The 25,908-nt window shown below is 41.1% G+C and overlaps 2 protein-coding genes across 3 annotated transcripts in view; one reads left to right on the forward strand and one right to left on the reverse strand.

Annotated features, from left to right (window-relative positions):
• Window positions 1-38: 38 nt before the first annotated feature.
• Window positions 39-12,991, forward strand: LOC124122940 (DDB1- and CUL4-associated factor 4-like). 2 transcript variants are annotated; one of them, XM_046486148.2, is made up of 6 exons: window positions 39-105; window positions 3,470-3,847; window positions 5,349-6,193; window positions 7,793-7,960; window positions 8,960-9,074; window positions 10,496-12,991. In XM_046486148.2, the coding sequence occupies exons 2-6, from the start codon at window positions 3,526-3,528 to the stop codon at window positions 10,690-10,692; spliced, it is 1,647 nt and encodes a 548-aa protein (XP_046342104.2). In that variant the 5' UTR covers window positions 39-105; window positions 3,470-3,525; the 3' UTR covers window positions 10,693-12,991. The 2 variants fall into 2 exon arrangements, with proteins under 2 accessions (XP_046342104.2, XP_048258913.1); XM_048402956.1 differs by lacking the exon at window positions 39-105 and adding an exon at window positions 117-239.
• Window positions 12,907-25,908, reverse strand: part of LOC124122931 (usherin-like) — a 113,976-nt gene continuing 100,974 nt past the window's right edge. Inside the window, exons 57-65 of the mRNA XM_048402955.1 lie at window positions 25,159-25,358; window positions 24,105-24,200; window positions 23,315-23,559; window positions 22,925-23,145; window positions 21,183-21,362; window positions 19,776-19,865; window positions 17,816-18,075; window positions 16,737-16,925; window positions 12,907-15,145 (exon numbers count right to left, since the gene is read on the reverse strand). Coding sequence (XP_048258912.1) covers window positions 15,062-15,145; window positions 16,737-16,925; window positions 17,816-18,075; window positions 19,776-19,865; window positions 21,183-21,362; window positions 22,925-23,145; window positions 23,315-23,559; window positions 24,105-24,200; window positions 25,159-25,358 — 1,565 coding nt within the window. The 3' untranslated portion in view covers window positions 12,907-15,061. The remainder of the gene's footprint in view (window positions 15,146-16,736; window positions 16,926-17,815; window positions 18,076-19,775; window positions 19,866-21,182; window positions 21,363-22,924; window positions 23,146-23,314; window positions 23,560-24,104; window positions 24,201-25,158; window positions 25,359-25,908) is intronic.

Consider the following 25,908-nt stretch of genomic DNA (forward strand, 5'->3'; position numbering starts at 1 on the left):
ATCACATTCCACTTTTCAATTTACATTCAGTCAACAGAATCTGAGATAAACATGTAGGAAAGTGCACATCGTATTGAAGCAGGAACAGTAACTCTTGTTGTATCGGTAAGCGATGAAATTCATGTCACTAACCTATTTTATTATTTCTCCAAACTGGCTGCTTACACGGACATTATGTAACCTAAGAATATATATTGATACAGTGTACAGGTTACTGCGTCTGCCAACGCGTTCATGATGTTGGTTTCACAACCTTTTCACTCTCCACATTATTATTCTACTTGCGCGTGCTTTCGTTTTATCTTTTATCTGTTCATAATCATTATAATTATTGTTTTATTTAAATGCAAATTGAGTTTTTTAAATTAAGGACTGATGGAAGTTTGTTATCTTATTATCTGTTCAGGTAAGGTCATTAATAATTAACATGAATTTAGGAATGTACCTCTATTTTCAAGCCCCTAATTTGAGATGTAAATCAAGTCATGCCTCTAACTTAGAAGATCATGCTGTTGTTGTTGTTGCATTAGGTGTTTAAGAGGTCGCCTTCTGCCTAGGCAATTTCGGCTGACCTGTCCCTCTTTGGGACTCCTGTGTGTGAGAAGGGTTCACATATCTATTGTGACATAATTTCTGTTTTTGCATTGATATGATTTCTATTTTCTTATATTGATATGATTTCATTTTTATCCTTGGCTGCTCTGTTCATATACGTTCGAGCAGCTGTCCATCTCTCAGAAATAGAGTTAGTTTGGCCTTCGCTATTGCATCTCTTGGCTTTAGGAGATCTATGACAGATAGCGGATCTAACTGCAATTCTTGTTTTAACCTAGCCCGGGCTGGGGCATGGTCTTGACATTCTAGTAACAGGTGGTCAATGGTTTCAGCCTGATTGCAAGATGAACAAACCTTGTCATAGTGCTTTTTGTGACCAAGTCTGAGGCGTGAGATAGCAGTTTCAATTTTCCTTTCATTTGAGTATGAGTTTGGCTTTTGCTGGACCTTGGGTTGAATTTTGTATAGCCATCTGCCGATCTTACTTGCGTCCCATTGGGTTTGCCATCTTTTTGCTATGGAGGCTTTGATTTTGCTTTTTATCTCTAGTTTACTAAAGGGAATAGGCTGTATATCCGCTTTGTCTAGAGCTAGCTTCGCCAGTGAGTCTGCTTTTTCATTTCCATGAATATCTATGTGAGAGGGGATCCAACACAGCTCCACCTGTTGCCCTTGGTCCGATAGTTTTGTATATTCGTATAGAATATTGTTGACTGTGTTTGGCCTGGAGTTTGAGTTTCTTCCACTGATGGCCTGAAGTGCACTTAGCGAGTCTGATAGGATGACTGCCTTTGCTTCCGGGAGTTCCGGTATGAGTTTGAGTGCATGATGAATTGCCTCCAATTCAGCCGTGAATACTGACTGACCATCGGGCAAGCGAACTGAATGTGCTTGGGGTTTGGAGCTGTGGATATGGATCCCGTAACCAGCACTGTTGTTGATAGGATTCTTGGATCCATCAGTGTATATATGGGCCCAGCTGTCCCAGGTAGTTTGAATTTTAGTGATAGCTACTGATCGTAGTAGGGTTGGGTTTTCTCTTTTAGTGACTTCTGATGTTAAAGCAGTGTCAACTTTGGGAGTTTGTAAAGTCCAGGGAGGGTGTAACCCTTTGTAGTGGAGGCTGAATGTCATCGCAATTGTGACTTCGAATGAGTTCACGTACTAATATCCCAGATGGCTTTAGTGAGGGATTTTTTCGAGCTAGGGCCTCATCTCGAGCGTTTTTGTCTTGCCATATCTTTTTAACCAAAGGGTTTGATGTTCGTCCCCAGAACGATAATATTGCCTGCTCTCGTCTTAGTTTCAATGGGAGTTCTCCCGTTTCTACTTGTAGTGCTTCTAGTGAGGTGCCTGTCGCTGCGCCTGTGGCCAGTATTAGGGCTTTGTATTGTATTCTGTCTAGTCGCCTCAAGACAGTATTTGATGCTGAGTGAAAAGCCTCACAACCATAGTCAATTTTGATCTGATAAGAGCTTTGTAGAGGTCCAGCTGAGTGTCCCTCGATGTGCCTGAAATTGCCCGTAATACGTTCAGGTCTTTTTGACATCTGTTTTCCACATATTCTATATGCTTGCGCCAAGTGAGGTGTTGATCAAGGATAACTCCAAGAAATATTGCAGATTTTTCGAATTTGATAGGTTTGCCTTTTATGGAGACACAGGGTATCATAGCATCTTTCCCCTGGCGTTTGAATAGAACTCCAACAGTTTTTTCACTTGAAAGGGTGAATCCCCATTTATTGCACCATTGATCTACTCCGTCCAGGGCTGACTGGAGTTTTTTTCTGATTTGTGAGATATCTCTGTGCTTTACCCATATTGCTCCGTCATCAGCGAACTTAGAAGTTTGGGTAGGAGAGTTGACATGGTCAAAAAGATCATTGATCATGATATTAAACAGGGTTGGGCTTATAATGCTGCCTTGTGGCGTGCCATTGTCCAGTGCCATAGGATCCGATCGATTGTTCCCTATTTTAACGGAAAGCGACCTGTCTTGCAGGAAGCTGTCTATGAAGTTTGCCATGTTCCCTTCAACTCCATTTTGTGATAGTTTTGAGAGGAGTCTGTCATGCCATACCATGTCGAAGGCTTTGCTGAAGTCCAGAAATACTGCGGCTAGGTATTGTCTGTTTAATTGGGCTTTTTTTATTTCATTTTCCAGTCTTAGAATATGATCTAGACACGAGTGGCCCTTCCTGAAGCCACTTTGGTCAGGTTTTATGTGGTTGCCAGTTTCAAGGTGATGCATGAGCCTTTTTGTAACCATGGCTTCCATGGCTTTGCACATGTTTGAGGTGAGTGAGATCGGTCGATAAGAGTTTGGTAGGGCTTCGTCTTTCCCTTGCTTTAGCAGCGGGATAACCGCAGCATGTTTCCATGCTTTTGGGACTTCTCCTTTTGACCATATCGTGTTATACAACTCAGTGAGTAAGCCTTTGGTTTGATCAGGTAGGTTTTTCAATATCTCGTAGCTGGTTGTGTCAAGACCAGGTGCTGTGCCTTTTCTATGTTGTATCGCATCATCAAACTCTGTCACAGTAAATGGTATATTGTATACCAGATGCTTGCTTTGCGGCCGTTTTGAGATCTTAGGCATAAGCATTTTTGCCTGTTTAAATTCTTTGCTGCAATTTGTGTTGCTGCTGACAGATGAGAAGTGCTCAGCTAGAATGTTGGCCTTTTCGTTGACTGTATGGGCGTTGGCTAACTTGGGAATTTTTGTGGGTTTACGCTTACCCCTGATTGCGTGTATTTTGCTCCAGTCTGTTTTAGCATTTGATCATGCTTATAAGCTGCTTGAATTTATAGTGACATTTGCATAATCCTCTTCCTGGGTAGTGGAAGTCTAACATGTGTCTAAGGGCAGAGAGATATTCTCATTGAAGTATTACGCTTGATTTAATCTGTTTCAGTCGTCGAAGTGAGCTTTGCACAGAATAATAAATGATTAATGACTGATTAAGAAGCTATGGGTAAAGACCGCATTCCGCCTGACACCAGCTCCCCCTCGACAAGTCGCCACCACACAGAAGGTAAGAGGAAACAAGTGGCTGCTAGTGCTGATCATCACCAAGAGCCGAAGAAATGGAAGAAAAAAGGAAAACAATACATCTCCAGCAGTTCTGCATCCCAAGAAAGACACTGTGACCAGTCCAACAAGAGAAACCAGTGTGCCATGTCATCTAAAAGGTATCACAAGAAGAAAAGGAAGTCTCGCCAGACGACTAAAAGAGTTGAAGACACCTCAAGTGAGGCCTGTACTTCAAAGAGTCAAACTTCAGAAGCTCCTCATATCCTTTACATATCACTAGAACCAAACGGTGGTGGTATTTGTATCACAGATTTTACCATGGACTTTCAAATTCAATTACATGTAGAACGGAAACAGATGTTTAACATGTATACACAATGAATTGTTTGATAGGCATTACTTAGAAGTTGACCAATGACAAAGTAGACACAATTTATGGATAACAACTTCTTTAATACTGTAAAAAGTGACGTTTTGGTATAGATCCTTATACCGTTGTCAAGCAAGACTGAATGAGAGACATTGTACAGAATATATATATATCTTTATTTTTACACTATGAACAACCTGTATCATTGCAATGTGCGATACAAGGCGAAGATCGTGAGATTGGCCGAGCGCGCTCCCCCGCCTCGGCCTCGGTTAAACGGCTCATCGTCTATAGCGCCCACCAATTATTTGGACCCCATTGGTAGCGTTGTAGCGAGGGATCACTGTAGTAGGTGGATGATTAACAGGAGAGGATTAACAGTAACAACAATTGGATACATGAGTGGGATAACATGAGTAAGTAATGACGGAGGATAATACTGTCACATCCCGATGGACAGAACACATAGGTGGAAGCCAATGGGACATGAAGCCAATTAAACAGGATAAGTGATAATTACTTAATCATGTTAATGAGTTCATAGTAGGCGGATGAAATGAAATAGCCTTGATCTCTGTTGATAGTGGCGGCGAATGTGGACTGCTTCTGTTACACAATGGTTCACAAGTGAAATTAAAGTTGCACAACATAAAGAATATGTAGAATCGATCTCAGTCATGGTGGACACTGTAAGTTGAAATTTACAGTGTAAAATGTAATATATATAATGATATATGCGCTGCATGTGCAAATAATGTGTTATATATAGTAGCTCATATTGCTATGGATATGCATCTGGATATGTTTATATACTAGTATCAGAAACCTCATCTATCAGATGATATATTTACATGAAATGAAATATGCATAACTTAAAATGTTTCTGGATGCGGACTTATCAACAGTGCAAATTACACACTATTGTGGCAATTCATCATGCAGCATCTAACATCAAAGGTCGGGAACCGAAAGGTCAGGAACCATGTGATCACAGTGTTAATTTTATCCTGGTATTACACAATCTTGTCAGAAAAAGTATTCATTGTATGTCTGAACTGAAGTTTGTAATCTATTTTATTAATTTTATTCAAACTTTCATTTGATAATGTTTACATTAATTTCTGCTAAATTGTGTGTGAACAGATTGGCAGATCGCACCAACTCGCCGTTATTTTCAGCAGCCACAGTCACACTACCATTATTGTCACATTGAAATGAAAGTTAGTTGACAGAGAGTGGATACATATATCATAAATGCCATACTTTGACTTGTAAAAAGCCATTTTGTTGCAGTTTGAGTATTCTGTGTATTTTCTGAATGTATTATTCAGTTTGAAATTGTTGAAAGTGGAGGCTTGTACACTGACAGATTGTCCTTAACACTGAGCACAGATACCAGGCTTCTACTATGACCCAGATCAGAAGAAGTACTTCAAGATCCTGTCCAGTAACAACAATGTTAATGTTGTCACAAAGGAAAAAATTGAAAGGGATCAGGCCGAAAAACAGAGACTTAAAGATTTGTCTGAACTTGTGTCTTCAAATCGAACCAAACCAGATTCTAATCTCCCAAAACGGACGGCCAATTTGGTTCACCTACTGTGTAGAAGTGAAAGAGGTGATATTGGGCAGACACATCTTAAGAATCAGATGGTGATGTCAGACATCGGGTCTCTGAAACCAGCTGGGTCGTGGGTTGTGTTGGATGCTCCTCGTGGAGTCCACGAATCCCTGGATCACATGCTGATGATGGACACTAGCCGGGACAAGGACAAGATTCTAGGACTGTGGTCGGTGAAGGAGACGGTGATGCAGAGACTGCAACTGTTGCATCTCGGGGAGAAGCAAAGGACAGACAGCAGCGCCACGCTCTCGCTCGATATCGGTGCAACAGGGACTACGGTTCTTCAGTCATGGAATAAGATCTCTAACGTATGTTGGGCTCCGTTTATTAAGTCTCCCGATCGGAACCATGTGTTGTACACCACCATATGCCATACCGGCAACTCCTTCAGTTTAGCTTTCATCAGGAATCTGGACAAGACTCGGCGCCAAGAGGAGTACTTTGATTTTGATCTTGGGTCCAGGGCGACCTGGACATGTGCGTGGAACTATGCCAGGCAACAGTTCAGTGTGGGGAGTGAGAAGCGCTCTCTGTTGGTGGACGTGGAGACAAGGCGCATGTGGGAGTTCCCATGCACCAGTGATCCCTTTGCTCAAATCTTCTCACCCAACGTGAGTTGTTCAGCATGAGGAGGGGCATGTTTTGTTGAATTTCATATTAATTGTTTTGATAGAAAAGGATTAAACCCAGTGGTTCTGCCATAAGCAATCATTAACGGACATTGTTATAATTTACTGTAAATCTGGGAAGTTTTGCGACATGAAATTATCAAGTGTTTAAAACACTAGCCTTTCCTGCGTTTGGAACTTTTTGCGAGACCCTGTTCATGAGATTACCAATGATCAAAGCTACTTCTGCATGTGTTATTTTTTATAAGTAGTCAGCGGCATGAGGAAAGGGTAACTCAGTGTTTTATTAACCATGTTAACTATAGATGCATGTGTTGTTTTAGTTGACAAGGGAAGGTTGGAGTAGCATGTTTATCTAACAGTATTGACTGGCTGGCATATGTCTGGACTGCTCAGTGTTATGTAAGCTAATAGACAAGATGTGGCAGGTCTGTAAATGTTTCTGATCAGACAAAGTGTAATTAAGGAAATGGGAGGGATTATTGATTTAGTCATGTTAATTAGGCAACTGACTGGTTGACAAAGTGTGGAAGAAAACAGAAGAAATATACCTCCTGGCGTTTTAGTTGATCTACAAACATGTCAAATATAACTGTGTTGTGAAACTATTGCAAGTGTGTTACTCACAGTTTTCGCAGTACTTGCCTGCTGGCAAAACTTTCCAGATTTACGGTTCTTTGAAATCAAATTATATATATGTTTAGCCTTTTATATGAACATGCTAAATAGAGAATCTCACCGGCAGGTCTTTTGATGTATTGTTTTATTCTATTTACCATCCAGCATGTAGAACATCATTCTTCCAACTGTGTTTGTAAGCCCTGATATGTATGTCTGCAGTGTAAAAGGTACTGCTAACTGGCATCAGTGGCACTGGCAGAGGGATGATGAATGTAATTTGATTGTGATGTCATGGTAACTGATGATTTTACAGTAGTCTGCAAAGTACTTTGATGCAATTTGATTACATTATTGAGATATATCTTCCTGAGTCAAGGGAGTTAACTGACTGTAAAAGTGGTAAAAATCCAGTTTCCACCCTTGTTGAACTAGGCTGGAATTTCAGAGCTCAATCGCAGTGCCACCAATGGCTTTTAGGAGTAATGTCCCTTCTATGTCCCTCATTGACCAATCAGATTCCACCTTTCATATCACTTGCATTTACTTCAAACAAAGTGGCGGCACCCAGTAAGGTCGATTTGATCGATAATCAAAATCTATATCGTGATAAAACTGTCTTACTTCGTGAGCACCTTGATTGAAAACATGAAAATATTTGGAAAATATCTGTTGACGTCGAGTTGGTGGTACACATGCTTTGCAAATCCTGCAAATCTGCTTTGGAGTTCATGAACCGGATGTCGTTACACGATTTTGATTGGACTATACATTAGTCATTAGAATTTAGTCCAACCAAAATATAATTCCATAATTCTAGCCTAGTTCAGCAAGGGAGGAAAATGGACTTTTACAGTCAGTTAACTCCCTTGCCTCGGGAATATGAGGAGATATCGCCTTAGTGATATCGCCAGTGGAAGCCAGTTTTGGATGATGAATCCATGACTTTCTACTACCTTCCAGTCAGGACACAACCTGTACAGTGGCGGGAGGAATGGGGTTGTCTTGTGCCATGACCTGCGCAGCCTGCCAACTCAACCAAGCACCTACCTCGGACACAAGACAAGCATTTCCTCCCTCAGGATTAGCAGCTCGGAAAATGAACTGTTCTCAAGTGACATTTCAGGAAGGGTAAGTGTTCCATGTAGGCCAGGGAGGAAGGCAACTGCCATAGTAGTCTGATGATCTAAAGATGTGGAGCTTACTGTGGTTCATAGAGGTGCATGAAATACTAATGAATACATATCCAGCATTAGACATGTTAGAAACTAACAGTTTTAGTCCACTACTCCTTATGATGATAACAATTGGCAAAACCCTTAAAAATGATATCTTAACTATTGGGCAGTTTGGCAAGGACTACAGGACTAGTGCCAATTTCTAATGCTGCATATCGCAATACATTAGAAAATGCTGGTTACTGTGCTTTTCAAAATCATCGATATTTTCATCTTGTTGGCAAAGTTTACATTAGTGAAAGGTGAGATTAAAAATTTTAAAATCGGAAATTAGCAACTTATTCCTGTGGCCGTAAAAAGTGAAACCATTTGCAACCAGCTTCCTGTATATGATGTGTCTATCAGGCGTGCATATGTAACCATAGTAATATCCAACAACATGGTTGATGAATATGAAGTTATCAAAAATATTCATGGTAAATCCAGCGTTAGTTAATAGTTAAGGCATCATAAGGGCTAGTAGAAATTTGCCCTTTTTAAGGGTCTTACTATATGTTATCATTATAAGGACTAGTGGACTAAAACTGTTAGTTTCTACTGCTGGCAAATACAATGTATGGGTCTATTTCTGGCTTAAAAAAAGAAAACATGATAAAAAAATCAAAGATAATATTGCTGTGTGCAAATACTGTGACTTTTAAATTTTTTTAAAGATATTTAATGATCCACAAATGGCGTCCCCATGCTCTACAAATGCTCAGGTTTATAACAAATTACAGATGAAAGAACATATGCAATATACTGTGGTATGTATCACAGTACATGAATCATTGTTGCAATATATTGCAATACGAAACTCAGGCTAATACCTATTACAAGTGGTTAATGCTTTTCTCACGGGTGTAAATCGTGACTGGTGGTTGTTAGAAAGTGTGGATCTTCTTCAATCCAGGTGAAGATGTGGGATGTGCGCATGCAGCGGGCAGTGATTGAGTATTCCGGACTCTTCAACCGATACAGTCGGATACCACTACAGTTGGATGAGACAGAGCAGGTGTTGTATGGAGGTGAGTTGATGAGAGGACAGGTGTTGTATGGAGGTGAGTTGATGAGAGAGCAGGTGTTGTATGGAGGTGAATTGATGAGAGGGCAGGTGTTGTATGGAGGTGAGTTGATGAAAGGGCAGGTGTTGTATGGAGGTGAGTTGATGAGAGACATGTGTTTTATGGAGGTGAGGATGACGAGAGGGCAGGTGTTGTATGGAGGTGAGTTGATGAGAGGGCAGGTGTTGTATGGAGGTGAGTTGATGAGAGACATGTGTTGTATGGAGGTGAGTTGATGAGAGACATGTGTTGTATGGAGGTGAGTTGACGAGAAGGCAGGTGTTGTATGGAGGTGAGTTGATGAGAGGGCAGGTGTTGTATGGAGGTGAGTTGATGAGAGACATGTGTTGTATGGAGGTGAGTTGATGAGAGGGCAGGTGTTGTATGGAGGTGAGTTGATGAGAGACATGTGTTGTATGGAGGTGAGTTGATGAGAGACATGTGTTGTATGGAGGTGAGTTGACGAGAAGGCAGGTGTTGTATGGAGGTGAGTTGATGAGAGGGCAGGTGTTGTATGGAGGTGAGTTGATGAGAGACATGTGTTGTATGGAGGTGAGTTGATGAGAGAGCAGGTGTTGTATGGAGGTGAGTTGATGAGAGGACAGGTGTTGTATGGAGGTGAGTTGATGAGAGACATGTGTTGTATGGAGGTGAGTTGACGAGAAGGCAGGTGTTGTATGGAGGTGAGTTGATGAAAGGGCAGGTGTTGTATGGAGGTGAGTTGATGAGAGGGCAGGTGTTGTATGGAGGTGAGTTGATGAGAGACATGTGTTGTATGGAGGTGAGTTGATGAGAGGGCAAGGGTTGTATGGAGGTGAGTTGACGAGAAGGCAGGTGTTGTATGGAGGTGAGTTGATGAGAGACAGGTGTTGTATGGAGGTGAGTTGATGAGAGGGCACATGTTGTATGGAGGTGAGTTGATGAGAGAGCAGGTGTTGTATGGAGGTGAGTTGATGAGAGTCCAGGTGTTGTATGGAGGAGAATTGATGAGAGGACAGGTGTATGGAAATGAGTTGATGAGAGGACAGGTGTTGTATGGAGGTGAATTGATGAGAGAACAGGTGTTGTATGGAGGTGAATTGATGAGAGGACAGGTGTTGTATGGAGGTGAATTGATGAGAGGACAGGTGTTGTCTGGAGGAGAATTGATGAGAGGACAGGTGTATGGAAATGAGTTGATGAGAGGACAGGTGTTGTATGGAGGTGAGTAAAGAGAGAGCAAGTGTGGTATGGAGGTGAGTTGATGAGAGGACAGGTGTAGTATGGAGGTGAGTTGATGAGAGGACAGGTGTTGTATGGAGGTGAGTTGATGAGAGAGCAAGTGTGGTATGGAGGTTATCGATTATGTATTAACACAGAAGTGTAAATGAAGTGGTTTGTTTCAGCTGGACAGGACTGCTATACAAGATTCTGGTCTGTGAAGACTGGTGAACTGCTGAAGACTGTGCCCCCGCCATGCCCTGTAACAAGGGAGACAATCCCAGCAGTGCAGTACTCTACACGGTGGGCCAATCGGGAAGGAAACACCGGCCTCATCATGGGAATAGGAGATAGGCTGTATTACTACTGTAGGTCTACGTGACAACATGGCGGTGGGGTATCCTAGTGGTTAAAGCGTTCCGCCGAAGACCCGGGTTTGATTCCCCACATGGGTACAATGTATGAAGCCCATTTCTGATGTCCCCCGCCGTGATATTGCTGGAATATTGCTAAAAGCAGAAAACCGTACTCACTCACTACGTGACATCTCATTAATCATCATCCCTGCTTCTTGCATTCAGGGTCTCTTTGCCAACAGGTGCTCTGATATTTACAAAACACATGCTGCACTGTTGATACTACACATGAAAGACTTCTCCTTGGTTTGCTTCAATCTGTTTGCTATGAACACAGTGTGATATTGTCATGTGTATGAGCCGAGAGACACAGCACTGTATTGTCAGTGATGGAACTTGTCTGTAAATGCAGCCAGTTCCCTGGGGCTTAATATTGAATGTTAAATTGATACTACGAGCCCTGCTGACACTGGTATTGTGTATGATGAGAGAAGCAGTGTTGTGGTATGAGACAAGAGAAGCAGCACTGTTGTCATGGTTGTGTTGCATGTATCAAGGCGAGTGTTGTTTATATGTTGTGCATGCTGATGCAGAGATAACCGTTGTGTTGAATACGCCCATGCTGAATGCTGGTGGCGCTGTAGTGTGTCATGTGTGCTGAGATTTACACAGGGGTTGATTTAACTGCTGGCCCGTTGGCTCACGGCCAGTTAAAATTACGAAATGCTTGCTGAAACATAAAGTAGTCAGGCTAGTCAAAATTTCACCCCTTCTCTGTGTATGTTTAATTTTTTTAATTGGTCACTGCTCGTGAATCATGTTATTACGATGAAAAAGTATTCAGGGGGGATGTGGTCGTGTGAATGGGTAACTCAAAGATCATTTCGGTGGAATTACACAACCAGCGGCCATTTTGTACATCATCTTTACTTGCTCTTAAAACTGGCTTGAAATGAAGCAAATGGAAGCCAAGATTTAATCTCGGTGCAGGAAATGACGTTTCAGGGGTGAGGCACTCTAAAGTTTTCAGAGCCCACTTGTTAACTTATTCGTGGGCTCCAACATTTAGTTTTGGGGCCAGTTAGTTAAGAGACAGGACAGTTACTATTGAAAGGAGCAAGCTCTGCTGGCTACATACGTATTTGTTGGAAAATCTACCCCTGATCACAGCATCTTACTAGGAGTTTTAGCCTCAAGGAAATGCATCAGTTCCATTGACCTTTTCTTTCACATCAACATGATTAAGCCGACACACTTTGATGTGAAAGAAATACTGGCAGTGTTAACTCACTCATTAATTTACAGAGACTGTCTCTGTGGTCTCTTGGACCGAGCGTCTGCCGGGAGAGTCTGTGGTTCATTTCCCGGATGTGTCAAACCAAAGATGTTTAAAGATCGTACTTGTTACCCTGGCAAGTGTTTGGATAAACAAGGATTGATCAGCTTGGAGTCCGTTTAATATGTCTCAGTGTAGTGTTCATGTTAAACTGCTGATGGTATCTCAGTTGGCTAGCACTATAAACCCGAATTGTTTGAGAGGCATTACTTAGAAGTTGACAGATGACAAAGTAGACACAATTTATGGATAACAACTTCTTTGATACTGTAAAGGCGATGTTTCGGTATAGATCCTTATACCGTTGCTTGACAAAGAAGTATTAAAGAAGTATTAAAGAAGTTGTTATCCATAAATTGTGTCTACTTTGTCACTATAAACCCAGCATTAGTCTGGATTAGTACAAGCAGACAGACACACAAGCATGCATGTGCAATAATCTTGAATAGGACACTAAACCTTATTTACCACCTAATAACCAAGGTTGGTGGATATTTTGTTTAAAGTCTTGAACGCAAGATCATAATGGTGTCACATGCTAACTATGGGTGATGGTGTGAATCGTGTGGGTTTGACTAGTCAGGATGGTGTTGTGTACGTTGTTCATTAAATATGCAGAGAAATGTTAGGGACCAATTCCAACCTGCACAACCCACAGGACACTGTGGACGGAATCCGTCCCCATTTACCATGCTACTTGTGTGACAAACATGTTGGATTGTGTGATCACACCATCATTCCTGGGATCGTTGCTCGTGCGATCTACCACCAATCTGCCCGGCCTAGACTTGATTATCTACAGGTCGCTATATTTGCTGAAGGTGGTGTAACATCCTACTCACTCACTCATTCACTCAAACATCAGTGCCATTACACTATGTTACAAATGTTACAAGTGCTGAAGTATTGGAACTTATTTTATTGCAAAATATTGTACAAAGATGAGAGGTACTATTCTCCATAAGTACAAACAATGACATTATTTTACTGATGTGATATGAAATAAATAATACAAAATCTAAACGAATCCATTGTGATTGTTTTTTGTATGACACTGGAGATATAACATGTATAATGCTGAAGAAACAGCTGGAGACATCAGGATGATATGCAGTCGAATTAAACAGGCAGTGATAGGTTCCTTCACCACTGACACAGCACCAAAAGGGGTGATTTACATCCAGGATCAAGATCCACAGATTCCAAAAGGCTGGGTATCCACAAAGGTGTCTGGAAACGGATACCAGGGATAGGGTATCCAAAGTGTATCCACTACCAGATAACTAGATGCATTTTTGGCATCTGGTGGTATCCGACAGGAATCCAGCACATAGAAATCACCCCTTTTGGTGCTGTGTGATTTAATACCTCCAATTAAACTTGTAACAGATTACTAAAGGATGTAATGAATCTATTATCATGATGTATGGTGAAGAACCATAGTCCGGTTTCCCCAGATGTAGTGAATAACAGAGAATTAGATGGTGTATTTACAGGGAATCAGATACAACTAATATAAACATCTGTCTTCATTCTAGTATGCGACAAAAAGTGGGTCATTTTTAGAATAGGTGCCAAATTCCTGTAGGAATATATGACAAACCTGTAGATGACCACTATTTACAAAAGCATACCTCTTGCTCATGTTTCGTCCGACTTCATTGGCTAATACACAGGAGGTGCACTGGTTATCACACTGGCATAGGTATTGACTACATGCTTTACAAAATACTCTATTGCACATGCCCTTATAAAAAATAACTTACATGAAAAATGGACAGAAGTGATCAGAAGTGATAGAAGCATGAGGGACTGGTCATTTCTTATAGGGGAGGGTGGGGTGCTCTGGTGTGGGGTGTTTGATCTTAGGACGATCAAATTTGCTGACACCCCACTATTTTAAGCTCTCCTCCCACCTCAAAAAAAATAAAATAAAGTTGTGATATATTTTGGCAAGCCCACCCTCTTTCACTGCCCATCTCCCCCTATAATAAATGACCAGTCCCTGACAATGAGTGCATTCTGTACATCACCCTATCCATCATCAGATCAACAACGACCAGGTATCTGCCCTTGGCCCACGAGAAACTACTAACAGTGTGAGATTGATGTTTGTCTGCCTTTTTTTCCATAGCATCAGTGACTAACAGACAGAACTACCATCAATATTTCAGCTAGCAGCATACTTATGGTATTATAAAAAATAATATGCAACTTCCACCAAGTTGCATCCATTGCCTAAGAAGAATTTGTTTTTAATGTTTCTATTTATATGGATATAATAGAGACATGAAAAGTGGCATGAATATGAACAGAGTAAAACAATCACAATAGTTATGTAAGTAGATCAAACATCAGAAATATGGCCACTTGTGTTAACCTTAAACATGTTCAACTTTATTCAAAAATATTTTGCCACACTTATTCAAGATACAGAATGCCTCTGTGTATATACTGTGTATATAAGTCAATAATATTCCCTATTTATTATACATATTGCTGTCTGTCTCTTGTTTTGTTCCCTTTGAAAAAAGCATATTGACCTTGTTAATGATGCATTCAGGGATTTACCTAGGTCCACTCAGAGACCGATATTTGTCCCCATGTCTGCCGCTAAGGCAGTAAAATTTCCCAACATGGAATTAAGATTTTCTCTATTTATATTAATTTTGTTGGACTAATAACTAATACTATGGCTTAGTAGAGAGAACTTGTATTTTATTGACAACATGACCAATAAAAAGGAAAAGGAATTACTGTATTGAATACGATGTTGTAATACTTCGGAATCTAAGAAAATAATGACATTAAATATTCATGATTCCATATTTTGATAAATAATGATTTTTTCCCCAATATGCCTACCAAGGGTACTTAGTTTGAAATCCTAGATATATCCCTGGCATTTATAAATATGTCTAGGCTAAGTCATGTACAGGATGATAACAATGGACAGATTGGTGTATATGTGGCTAATGCACAGATGTCTTCCCACCACTCATTGGTTCCCAGAATACCGAAGTGGCGCTAATGGTTGATGATGCTGTAGGTATTGTCCATCATAGATGTGTGTCTGTAAACACCGTCTGTTCTCGGGTGTAACTGTAAGCAGGTCCATTCAGACTTTCTGCATCCTCATCATACTGCAATATAGAAAATGCATTTTGATTACCCGGTGCCCATTAAAGATCACTCTCCTACCCAGAGTTCCTCGAGGCCGGCAGCCAGCCAGCATAGTACCTCTGCCACAGGCCAGCGTAATGTGATGATTCGTCACATCTTTCACAGTCCATTCAAGATATTGCATATGCTTTCATCCGTTTCATGTTTGACAAGTCTACACATTTTTATAAAAAAATGTCAAAGAATGGTTACGGTTCATTAAGAAAGTATCCTAAAACGTGAAAATCTACTTGTTTTTGCGTAGTTATCCTTTGTTTACATTGGTGGTACGGCTCCACGTGCTGTCATCAAAGCCTTACGGAGAGCTAGCGATACGGTCACTTTGATGTATAAATATATATTGTCATGCAACTCACTGTCGCAGTTGTGGTAGCATATCTATATAATTATGCAAAACAATATCTAAAGCATATACCAAATACTTGCATTAGTCCGTTCTATACTGATTTCTGAAAAAGCGCGTTTGTTTACAAACAAGAGAAAAGTCCGGTCACGTGATATGCAAATTAGCCTGTGGCAGTGGTGTTATGCTGAGACACCACTGTGACAGAGTGTGATTAAAGATACCACTGTTGAATAACAATAAGCTGATATAGCACAGTGTTTAATACCAAAGCGAGTGCTTCTGTACTGCTGGAACTAGTTTTACTAACAAGTATTGAAAACTCTCAACATTGCTTGGCTTATTCAATGACATTGCGTGTAGAGATGATAGAGTTCATGCACAATCGATGACTCCAGCAACCCTGTTGTTAGGCTGACGCACATGGCATTGTTTTGCTGGTGATTCTCGCACCAAAATTTAACAAATTACATCATAGGTTTATCATGATAATATCGCTTTAACTCATCAGATACCACAACTATTCACTCGTTTCATGAAATTGTATTACACGGGAGCTCGTTTATAGTCCGTCAACCATAATTTTGTCACCTGTTTTTTCACAATTATTTTCCATTAAACTCACAATCACGCAAGGAAAGTTGGTTATTATCAAATAATAATCATTGACCTTACTATAAATACCAGTTTTATGTCTGAACAAAAATTATTTTTTTATGTCTGAACAAAAATAGTTTCTTCTTTGTTATCATGTAATTTGTGACCGTTGACATTGCCTTGTAGTGACAATGACAAAATGTATGTCTAATATGCTTGCTGCATACATTAATCTTGAGACAGACACATACAGCTCATTGAGTCTTCAAAACCGTGAAGATACATGGTAGAACAGGTCTTCAGCAACCCATGCTTGTCGGAAGAGGCGACTATCAGGATCGCCTGGTCCGGGTCGCTGACTTGGTTGATGCATGTCATTGTATCCCAATTGCATAGATCGATGCTCAGGATATCAATCACTGGATTGTCTGGTACAGACTCGATTATTTACAGACCGCCGTCATATAGCTGGAATATTGCGGAGTGTGGTGTTGTACAACAAACCAACAAACAAACACTCTATATGCCCTGATCTGTGGATACCCTGTGGCCTATCTATCCCTCAAGGACAAGCATCATGACCTGATTCACAACTCATACATCACACGTACCCATCCACTATCGAAGTTCTTGTCCCAGTATGCATCCTCATCTTCTTCTGTTTTGGAGGAGCGGGAGAGTTTGTCGAAGGAGTAGCGCTCGTTTGTGGGATGAAGGAAAGCGGGGTTGATGACACCCATGTCTGGGCCCTGGTAAGATGCTACATTCTGGGTTCGACTTGGGGCACGGACTTGAAAGTCCTGTAAATATAAAACACTCTTGAAAACATTATGTCCGAGACAGCATGGTGAGTGACATGATGATGGAATGGATGAACACAGTGGTGCAATTATGTGGAATTGTATCCTGCCAATGGATGGAGTGTCTGCCATGTCTGGAACTCAGGAATATTAGGTCTTTGAACATGTTGAAAGGCATTTAGAAGAGATACACATAAGGAAGAGAATTTATGGATATCAACTTCTTTATTATGAGGAACACAATGTTTCGGAGTACATCACCTGATGAAGGAGTAAGCATGTACTCCGAAATGTTGTCTTCCTCATAATAAAGAAGTTGACATCCATAAATTTTCTTCCTTAAGGAATATTAACAATAATTCCTTTGAGGAACATTTTTGGTGCCCAATTGCTTCAGAAATATAAGGAACTAAGAAATATGAAATAATTGCCCCTTAAAACATATATCTTTGGGACAAAATTGCCAGGACACCAAACAACTAATGTTTCTCAAACCTTGCCCAATTTCAATATTTTAGGTGATCACTGAAACAGGCACAGAGACAGTCTAGCAAACTCTGCGACACACGCAAACACCATCCCATTCATCCACACACAAATACAGGATAATGGAATTTATCAGGCACAAATATTGAGTCATGTTATTTTAGAGAAAAAAAATTATTCTTTGACTAAGGCCAATCAATATTTTGTTTCATGACTTTCTCACTCGCCAGACCACCCACTTTAACTGTTGCTGTGTTAAAATTTTGAATTTACCTCACTTTATAATCTATCAATGGCAAGTCCTTGATGCAGTTTCAGAACAGTCTTGGAGGGTAGGATATATGAGTCCTTTCAAAAGACCTTGACATGGTTTATAATAGAGACTATATAATTATATAACTCACCGATTCTATGACACTGCCATTTGAGGCATCGATGTAGTACGGCCGTGTCGTCAGTGGCTTCTGGACTCGGCTGTGAAGTGGCGCCCTCTCTCTCACGTAAGCCTTACGACCTCCGAATGACTTCACGCAGATGAAGACGACGAGGAAGATGAGGAAGAGTCCCAGGAAGACCATGATGATGATGAACCAGATCTCCTGGTAGAACGGTAGGTCGGTAACGACCTTGTCAGTCTTGGTGGGGACGGGCGGTGCAGTGGTGCCTGAAGGACAGTGGTCAGGCCATGTTGAAGCATTTGGAAACTATAGTCTTAAATATGATTATGGACATTTCATATATTTTAGTTGGCTGTGATATATAAACAGTGCATAAATAAATTACATATCTTTAGGGGAGGGTAAAAAACCCCAAAAATACGTATTTAGGAAGGGCCATGAAAAAACAGACATTTTATAATAAAATATTGAGTGCTTTTGTACTTTATCTTTTCAGGGAGTGTCATGAAAAAAGTGAACAAAATATGATGAGCATTAGGTGTGGGTCATTATATTCAGTACATTAGCATCAAAAATCTCTGAACCTTCCTTCCAATCAATAGCACAAGATGGTGACCTACCTAACATTTCCTACAACACAAGATGGTGACCTACCAACATTACCCCCAACACAAGATGGTGACCTACCACACAAGATGGTGACCTACCTACATTACCTACAACACAAGATGGTGACCTACTAATGTTACCCCCAACACAAGATTGTTACCCTGTCTGGCGCTCGGCATTAAGGGTCTAAAACAAGGACTGGTCGGCTCGGAGTCAGTATACTGTGTCTGAGTGGGGTATTCATGTTAAACTGGGGCATGGTATCTCAGTGAGCTAGCACTATAAATCGGCATCAGTCCGGACTAGTACAAGCAGCCACACACACACATACACGTGCATGCACGTCGCTATATAAGTGCAATAATCTTGGACGCGACGTTAAACCCAATTTCACCTCACCTCACCCAACACAAGATGGTGACCTACCACACAAGATGGTGACCTACCTACATTACCTACAACACAAGATGGTGACCCACTAACGTTACCCCCAACACAAGATGATGACCTACAACACAAGATGGTGACCTACTAACGTTACCCCCCACACAAGATGGTGACCTACAACACAAGATGGTGACCTACCAACATTTCCTACAACACAAGATGGTGACCTACCTACATTACAAGATGGTGACCTACAACACAAGATGGTGACCTACCAACATTTCTTACAACACAAGATGGTGACCTACCAACATTTCCTACATCACAAGATGGTGACCTACCAACATTACCTACAACACAAGATGGTGACCTACTAACATTACCCCCAACACAAGATGGTGACCTATCACACAAGATGGTGACCTACCTACATTACCTACAACACAAGATGGTGACCTACTAACATTACCCCCAACACAAGATGGTGACCTACCACACAAGATGGTGACCAACTAACATTACACCCAACACAAGATTGTGACCTACCACACAAGATGGTGACCTACTAACATTTCCTACAACACAATATTGTGCCCTACAACATAAGATGGTGACTTACCAACATTTCCTACAACACAAGATGGCGACCTACAACACAAGATGGTGACCTACCACACAAGATGGTGACCAACTAACATTACCTACAACACAAGATGGTGACCTACCAACATTACCTACAACACAAGATGGTGACCTACTAACATTACCCCCAACACAAGATGGTGACCTATCACACAAGATGGTGACCTACCTACATTACCCACAACACAAGATGGTGACCTACCACACAAGATGGTGACCAACTAACATTACACCCAACACAAGATTGTGACCTACCACACAAGATGGTGACCTACTAACATTTCCTACAACACAAGATTGTGCCCTACAACACAAGATGGTGACTTACCAACATTTCCTATGGCGCTGGGATCAAACACAACATTGGGAGACTCAGCTTGTCCCGTCTCCGTCACGGCCTGGATGACGAAGGTGATCACTGAAACAGGCACAGAGACAGTCTATGTGACACAAGCAAACACCACCCCATTCATCCTCCCAGAGATTCAGAATAATAGAAATTTGTCAGGAATACTGAATTTTGAATCCTGTTAATTTAGAAAGAAAATTTTATCATGTGTGTAAGGTCAATCAATAAACATGTTCCAAAATTTTAAATCTGAACTTGTCCAGGTTGTTAGGAGCTGAAAAAAAATAGTAAGGACTAGTTGGCCTATTGAATCTAAGCCCTAGGTGTTAGTTTTAATACATGGTATAATTTCAATGGTAAAGAATACGTAGGAACAATATTATTTATACAGACTGACCATACACAATCCCCACTCCAAAATACACATGTCCTTGAAAACTGCCGGGCAAAAGAAAGTATACACCCATGTTTGATGGTGGCTAAAAATGAAACAAATAAGAAATGGTTATTCGATGATGATGTATTTGATATGGGTATCATAGCTGTGTTATGGACCTCACCTTTGGAGTGTTTCAGTGAGCCTAGTAATAGTTTGATAAAGTTTGTAATTTTTGGGTCAAATCAAATTTTCAAGTGGAAACTTTCTTTTGCCTGGCAGTGTATATGTACAAAATACTGTGGAGTTTTCAGATGGCTGTACAATATCTCACTGTTGTACATGTGTCAGGGCATTTTCTACTGGAACTTTAAATTGCAAAAGACTTTTTTCTTTGAAGTAAATTAGGTCTATAGAGAGGTACAACAAAACCCTTCCTTGTTTTAGCCCATTATCACATAGCAGGAATAGTCCATATGCCGGTTTGTGAGACCTCCAGTGATTTTAAGTGATGCTAATGATAACATAGCCTCCTGTCTGTAGCAGATGTGGGAATACGCGGCTAGAGGCTCTGCAACTTGTCTGCACTGCTTGACTATTCTCTGTCAGTAGCCAGCTGGTAAACGGGGGATGTAGACTCGGTATACCGTATATGACAGCGGATAAGCCAAGGTGTTAACTTGACCATTGAAATATGAAAGAAAATTATATGATCCGCAGATAAGCCGAACCAGGAAGTGAAAAGGAAAAAAACACTGCAAAGTCGGACTGCAAGACATGTGCCGGTACTCGCAGATATTCAATAATATAAGATGAAAAACGTTGTAATTATATTGAAAAAGTCATTATTATTATTTGATATACTCAACCATGAGTTTGACAGTAGCTATTTTGTCCTTTAGCATATCCTTTGTCACTTGATCAACAAATGGAGTTTATTCATCCAGAAGACACCGCAGCAGATAATCTTACAGTTTTCGTGAACTAAACTTCAAGCATTATCCTCGTACCTTGTGCCTTGGTGTCCCTCTCTACACCGTGGCTCGTGCTGATTCCGCGGAACACTACCTTCCCGTCAGCCATCACAATGTACTCCCTCAGGCGACTGTTGAGCTGGAAGCTTCCCGTCCAATCAACCACTGCTCTGGTGTCATTGGTAGACAGCCGGGGAAAAGCCACGTACACTGGGACTGCAACACAATACCACCAAGTCTTACAGCGTGGGAGTCATGGGAGGGCTACTCGTCTGAGGGGTTGCAATTTACGGTGTTGAGGTCCTAAGCATGCCAGGATCATGTTCTTGTGGGTGGGAATCCTAGATTCCCATTGATTATGATCCCAGGCCTTTAAACTTATGTGCAGGTTTCACTGAAGCAGTAAACCTCTAAGACCTCCATCATATCAGGTTTTTCTCCACCCGAAAGCTGAAACCCTATGATACAACTTTAATACTGTTGAAAGTGTTAATAAACCTGACTCATTCACTTTATTGAGGTGAATCCCCATATTTGCAACAAATTAAGATTTCCAAAGATATAAATTTGTCATTGAATCTCAAGTTGATTCTATATAAAAACAGTTAATAATGAAATATTTCATTTAACAGACAAAACTTAGCATCCAATTCAAGAACACTTGAGTCATATCAGTGTACACAGCTGGTACAAGTAAATTAGACCGAGAGTTTCACATAGAAGACCTGACCATGTGTGCGTAGAAGCTTAGGGCTAAATAGTTGATTCATTTGTCACTCTTTGCAAGTAAAACAGATGAATGTTTTCCAGCAATCAAATATTGTACAATTTTCGGATTGAACTGAAAGAATCTTGTCGCTAATACTTATGTAACTAACATCATTTTCGTATTTATGTATCAGTACTGTCACATTAACTGAAACTATTGCTGTGCTGCTGTTCTGTCATAAATATTTATGCCAGAATACACTTTGACCACAAGTGCATCGAATGTGTCACATGTACACATGACCATGTGGTATGCTATTTATAGCGCAACCCTATATAAGCTCCTCCCACTGTGATTGGTGCAGACGCCAAATATTTCCAATTAAATTTTTTTATGATAACATTACAGAAAATTTATTGAATAATATCTAGACATGGAGCCATGTGTGGTATCCAAGGTTTGTCAGTTGATACAAAGTTTGACGGTCAATGGTGATCTCGTTTATGTACGGTTTTCAAAATGCTTCTCCTGAAATTTGGTTGTGTTTACATTGTCAGTCACTGTTTGTAACTGAAACACCGCCACCTTGCACGTTATTTATAGTCAGGGTGGGGGTTTAAGGCATCCAATGTACTGCACTACAGCATCCAGAATACAAATTAAACACGGCTCCGCATCTGGCATACTGAAAGAAGTTTGGCATCGTCTTAAAACACAAACTACCGGTGTTTATATACCGGGTAGTTATCAAATATATACTACAATCCAGGCTATAAACAAGTGTGTGCGTAACCACTGTCTATATTCTGGTACTCAGCTTATCTTGACTCACAAACAACGATAAGTACATTAGTACATTATAGCATGTTTTTATAAGACATAACACTTTCACAACCGATTTACATCAGCCATATGACATGCTGCATATGTAAAGAAGGTTGGAATTACCAAGTAGTATAACTTATTCTGACCAAAGTTGACACTTCTGTCACTGCCCCTTAAATCTACAACAAGGGCCAACTTTACAGAGGACAGATTTCATTGCCATGCTTCTGATACTGCCACCTACTTGCTGGTTCTGTGATGGTGGAGACCCACTGTGGAAAGTCCACCCCTCCTGCCTCGTTCTCCGCCTGGATCTGGAACTGATAGTTGGTGTAGGGGGAGAGCCCCCGGGAGGAGGCAAACAGGTCCAGTCCAGCGTACACCTCCCCTACATCCCCCGTGAGACAGCTCTGTGGGAACGGTTGGTCTGTCCGGGGACATGCTGTCCGCTGGTATAGCAGGTATCTGAAACGTCAACAATTTCTCATGATGAGGGTAAAAGCGAAAGAGAGTATTGTTTGGTATGTCACAATATGATGTCATGTCTGATCAAGGGAAGTCTGCACACCGCCTGACGAAACATCGACTATTGACGTTGGAGCATGTCTGCATAGATCCCTGTGGTTGTACTCACCTCTGTATGTGGCCATTTGGCTTCTGGGGCGGCTCCCAGTTGAGGGTGACACTGGTGCTGGTTTTCCCGGCCACCACCACCGCGGCCAGGCCACTTGGCTTTGCTGTTGTTGTGATGACCTTGACCCCTGCACTGTCTGTACAGCCGCCACTTGTACAAGCGCGCACTTGCACCAAGTAGGTCGTGAAGGGCGACAGAGGTCGGGCGATCCCGGCCGTCTGCTGTAGAGTCACTCCTGAAGACGCCTGAATAGTTAAAATCATTTTCGTGAAATTTTCACTTTCTCTAAAACTCAAAATTTCTAAAGCAGAGTAGATCAAAGGAATTCAATTTTTTTCATTGATCTGAAACCAACTGTTAAACTTGCTTTTCTGCCTGCTACCTATTTCGCCTATTGAAATAAATTGACCAACAAAGTTGAACATATCACTGCCATGCAGCCTAGTAACTGAAGGTTTGATCAATTCATCAATTCACAAATAAAACACTCTCTCTTCAAGTTTTCAAAACAACGTAACCTTGTAAACTCAAAATCCCTTGGATCATACAATTATCTAGATACCCATTATAGTGCTAATATTAGGCCAAAGTATCATTAAATATTCTATCTGGACAAAAAAGTTGTAAGGTCTTAAAATATATTTCGAATTAAAAGACTCTAATGGAAAAATGAATTAATATCAAGTTAAGACATGTGAAGTGTGAAAAATGCCGGAAAATGTAAAGATGAGTGATAATCTGGCCCAAGAATTAGAGTATAAAGTCTATAGTGTAAGGAAAGTCCTCTTACGACAGTGCGATTAACCAGAATGCTGTACTCCCGGATGTCTCCGTTAGGCTGCAGTGGTACTGTTATGGTGACTGTGATCGTGGTGGCAGTGGTGCCCTGCAACAGCAATGTCAGCAGTTACAGCCTGATATCAATGTTTATAACACATCTGTGATGTCATTCTGCAGTATCCATTATTTTTCCGGAATGGACAGTTGATTGTGTGCTCTGCGGATGTTTCACATGCTCCGTAGCGAGCTGCTCTTTAGAATGCTCTTTAGAATACTTTGTCAAAGTGTAAGAGTAGGGATGTGTATTAAGTTGGGGAATATCCTCGTAACTCTCCATTCCTTAAACAGAATTGGCCTCAATCCATGCTCCATTATTTATAAGGAATGGAGACTTACTGGAATGTTCCACTCTACATTAGGTTATCATTTGAATTAGGGCTGGGACGAGTCCAAATTTACTACCCAGGTACCCACTGCCCTATTATGCGACCCTACCCTGGTACCTACTGTAGGTCTCAAGAGATAGGCACAAATGTCTGATTGGGAATAGTTTGACCGTAGCCCTGGCAAAATGTATTTAGATACTCGTATCAAACGATCTGGTCATGCATGCACTGAAGTTGACAGAAGTTTTATCTCTATTCAAACATGTAAAGTCAGAAGGAATGTGTGCATAGTCAGAAAAGAAATGCCAACATTCGTCACTTGTAATGTAACTGTGGAAGTTTTAGATCATTTTTGCCATTTAACAATATATCACGTGACTAACCACAGGTCCGGGTAGTCCTGTTGGTATCCGGGTCCTACTCAGGAACCACCTGACCCGAGTACCCGAGTTACCAGTCCCAGCCCTAATTTGAATGACAGCTTTAAACAACCTAATCTTATAGAAAACAACATAAAAATTCCTGTAAAGACCAATAAACAGGGTGCAAACCCTTATATGTGGGTACATACCTCGGGGACCTATGGCCTCCTTGGTATATTCCGTCCTGTCAGGGTTTACAATCTCAAGTAATCCCAAGGAGAAGTAGTTTCTCTTTTAAGTATACACTGGTACTCACATCTACTGTAGGAGGAGCCACAAAGGTGGGCGGGGCCTCCTTGGTGACAACGAGTGCCCACATGCTGCCAGCGCCACCTACACTGTTGAAGGAGGTGACCCTGTACTGGTAGGAGGCGAAAGGCTTCAACTGTGGGTCCGAGTCTGTCATCCGGAGCTCTGTGTTGTTGTACACAGTCACAACATTCCCGTACACCGTGCCTGGAGAGAGGAGAGGAGAGGTTAGATGAGGTGATATCAGGTGAAATTGGGTTTAATGTTGCATGCAGACTTGTCCGGACTGATGCCGATTTTATAGTGCTAGCCCACTGACACACCTTGCTGCAGTTTAATATGAATATCCCACTCAGACACAGTATACTGACTCCAGTCCTTGTTTAACGCCAGGCAGGATAACAACAAACCATCTTTTGACCCCCGGACCTTCCTCACCAGGTGGGTGCCCTACCACTAGACCACAGAGGCGGTTGAGAGAGGATGGATCACACATGGAACATTATCAGGTCAGGTATCATAAACCTGGCCTGGTATGTAGAATACGAATTGGGGCAAATTGTTCAAAGCAACCATAATATTAAAAATGTCAAAACTTACCCCTGCCCCCAAAACAGCACTGACTGGGGCTTACAAATGAACAATATTTTGGAAGACAAGAATTTATGCAAAATCATATATGATTGGACAGATAATATTTCATGTAAATGCTGTTTGTTAGTTGTATAACGCTGCACTCAGCAATTTTCCAGCTATA

The sequence above is a fragment of the Haliotis rufescens genome, unplaced genomic scaffold (genome assembly GCF_023055435.1).
Source record: "Haliotis rufescens isolate VD_foot unplaced genomic scaffold, xgHalRufe1.0.p SCAF_3, whole genome shotgun sequence".
Lineage (NCBI taxonomy): Eukaryota > Metazoa > Mollusca > Gastropoda > Lepetellida > Haliotidae > Haliotis > Haliotis rufescens.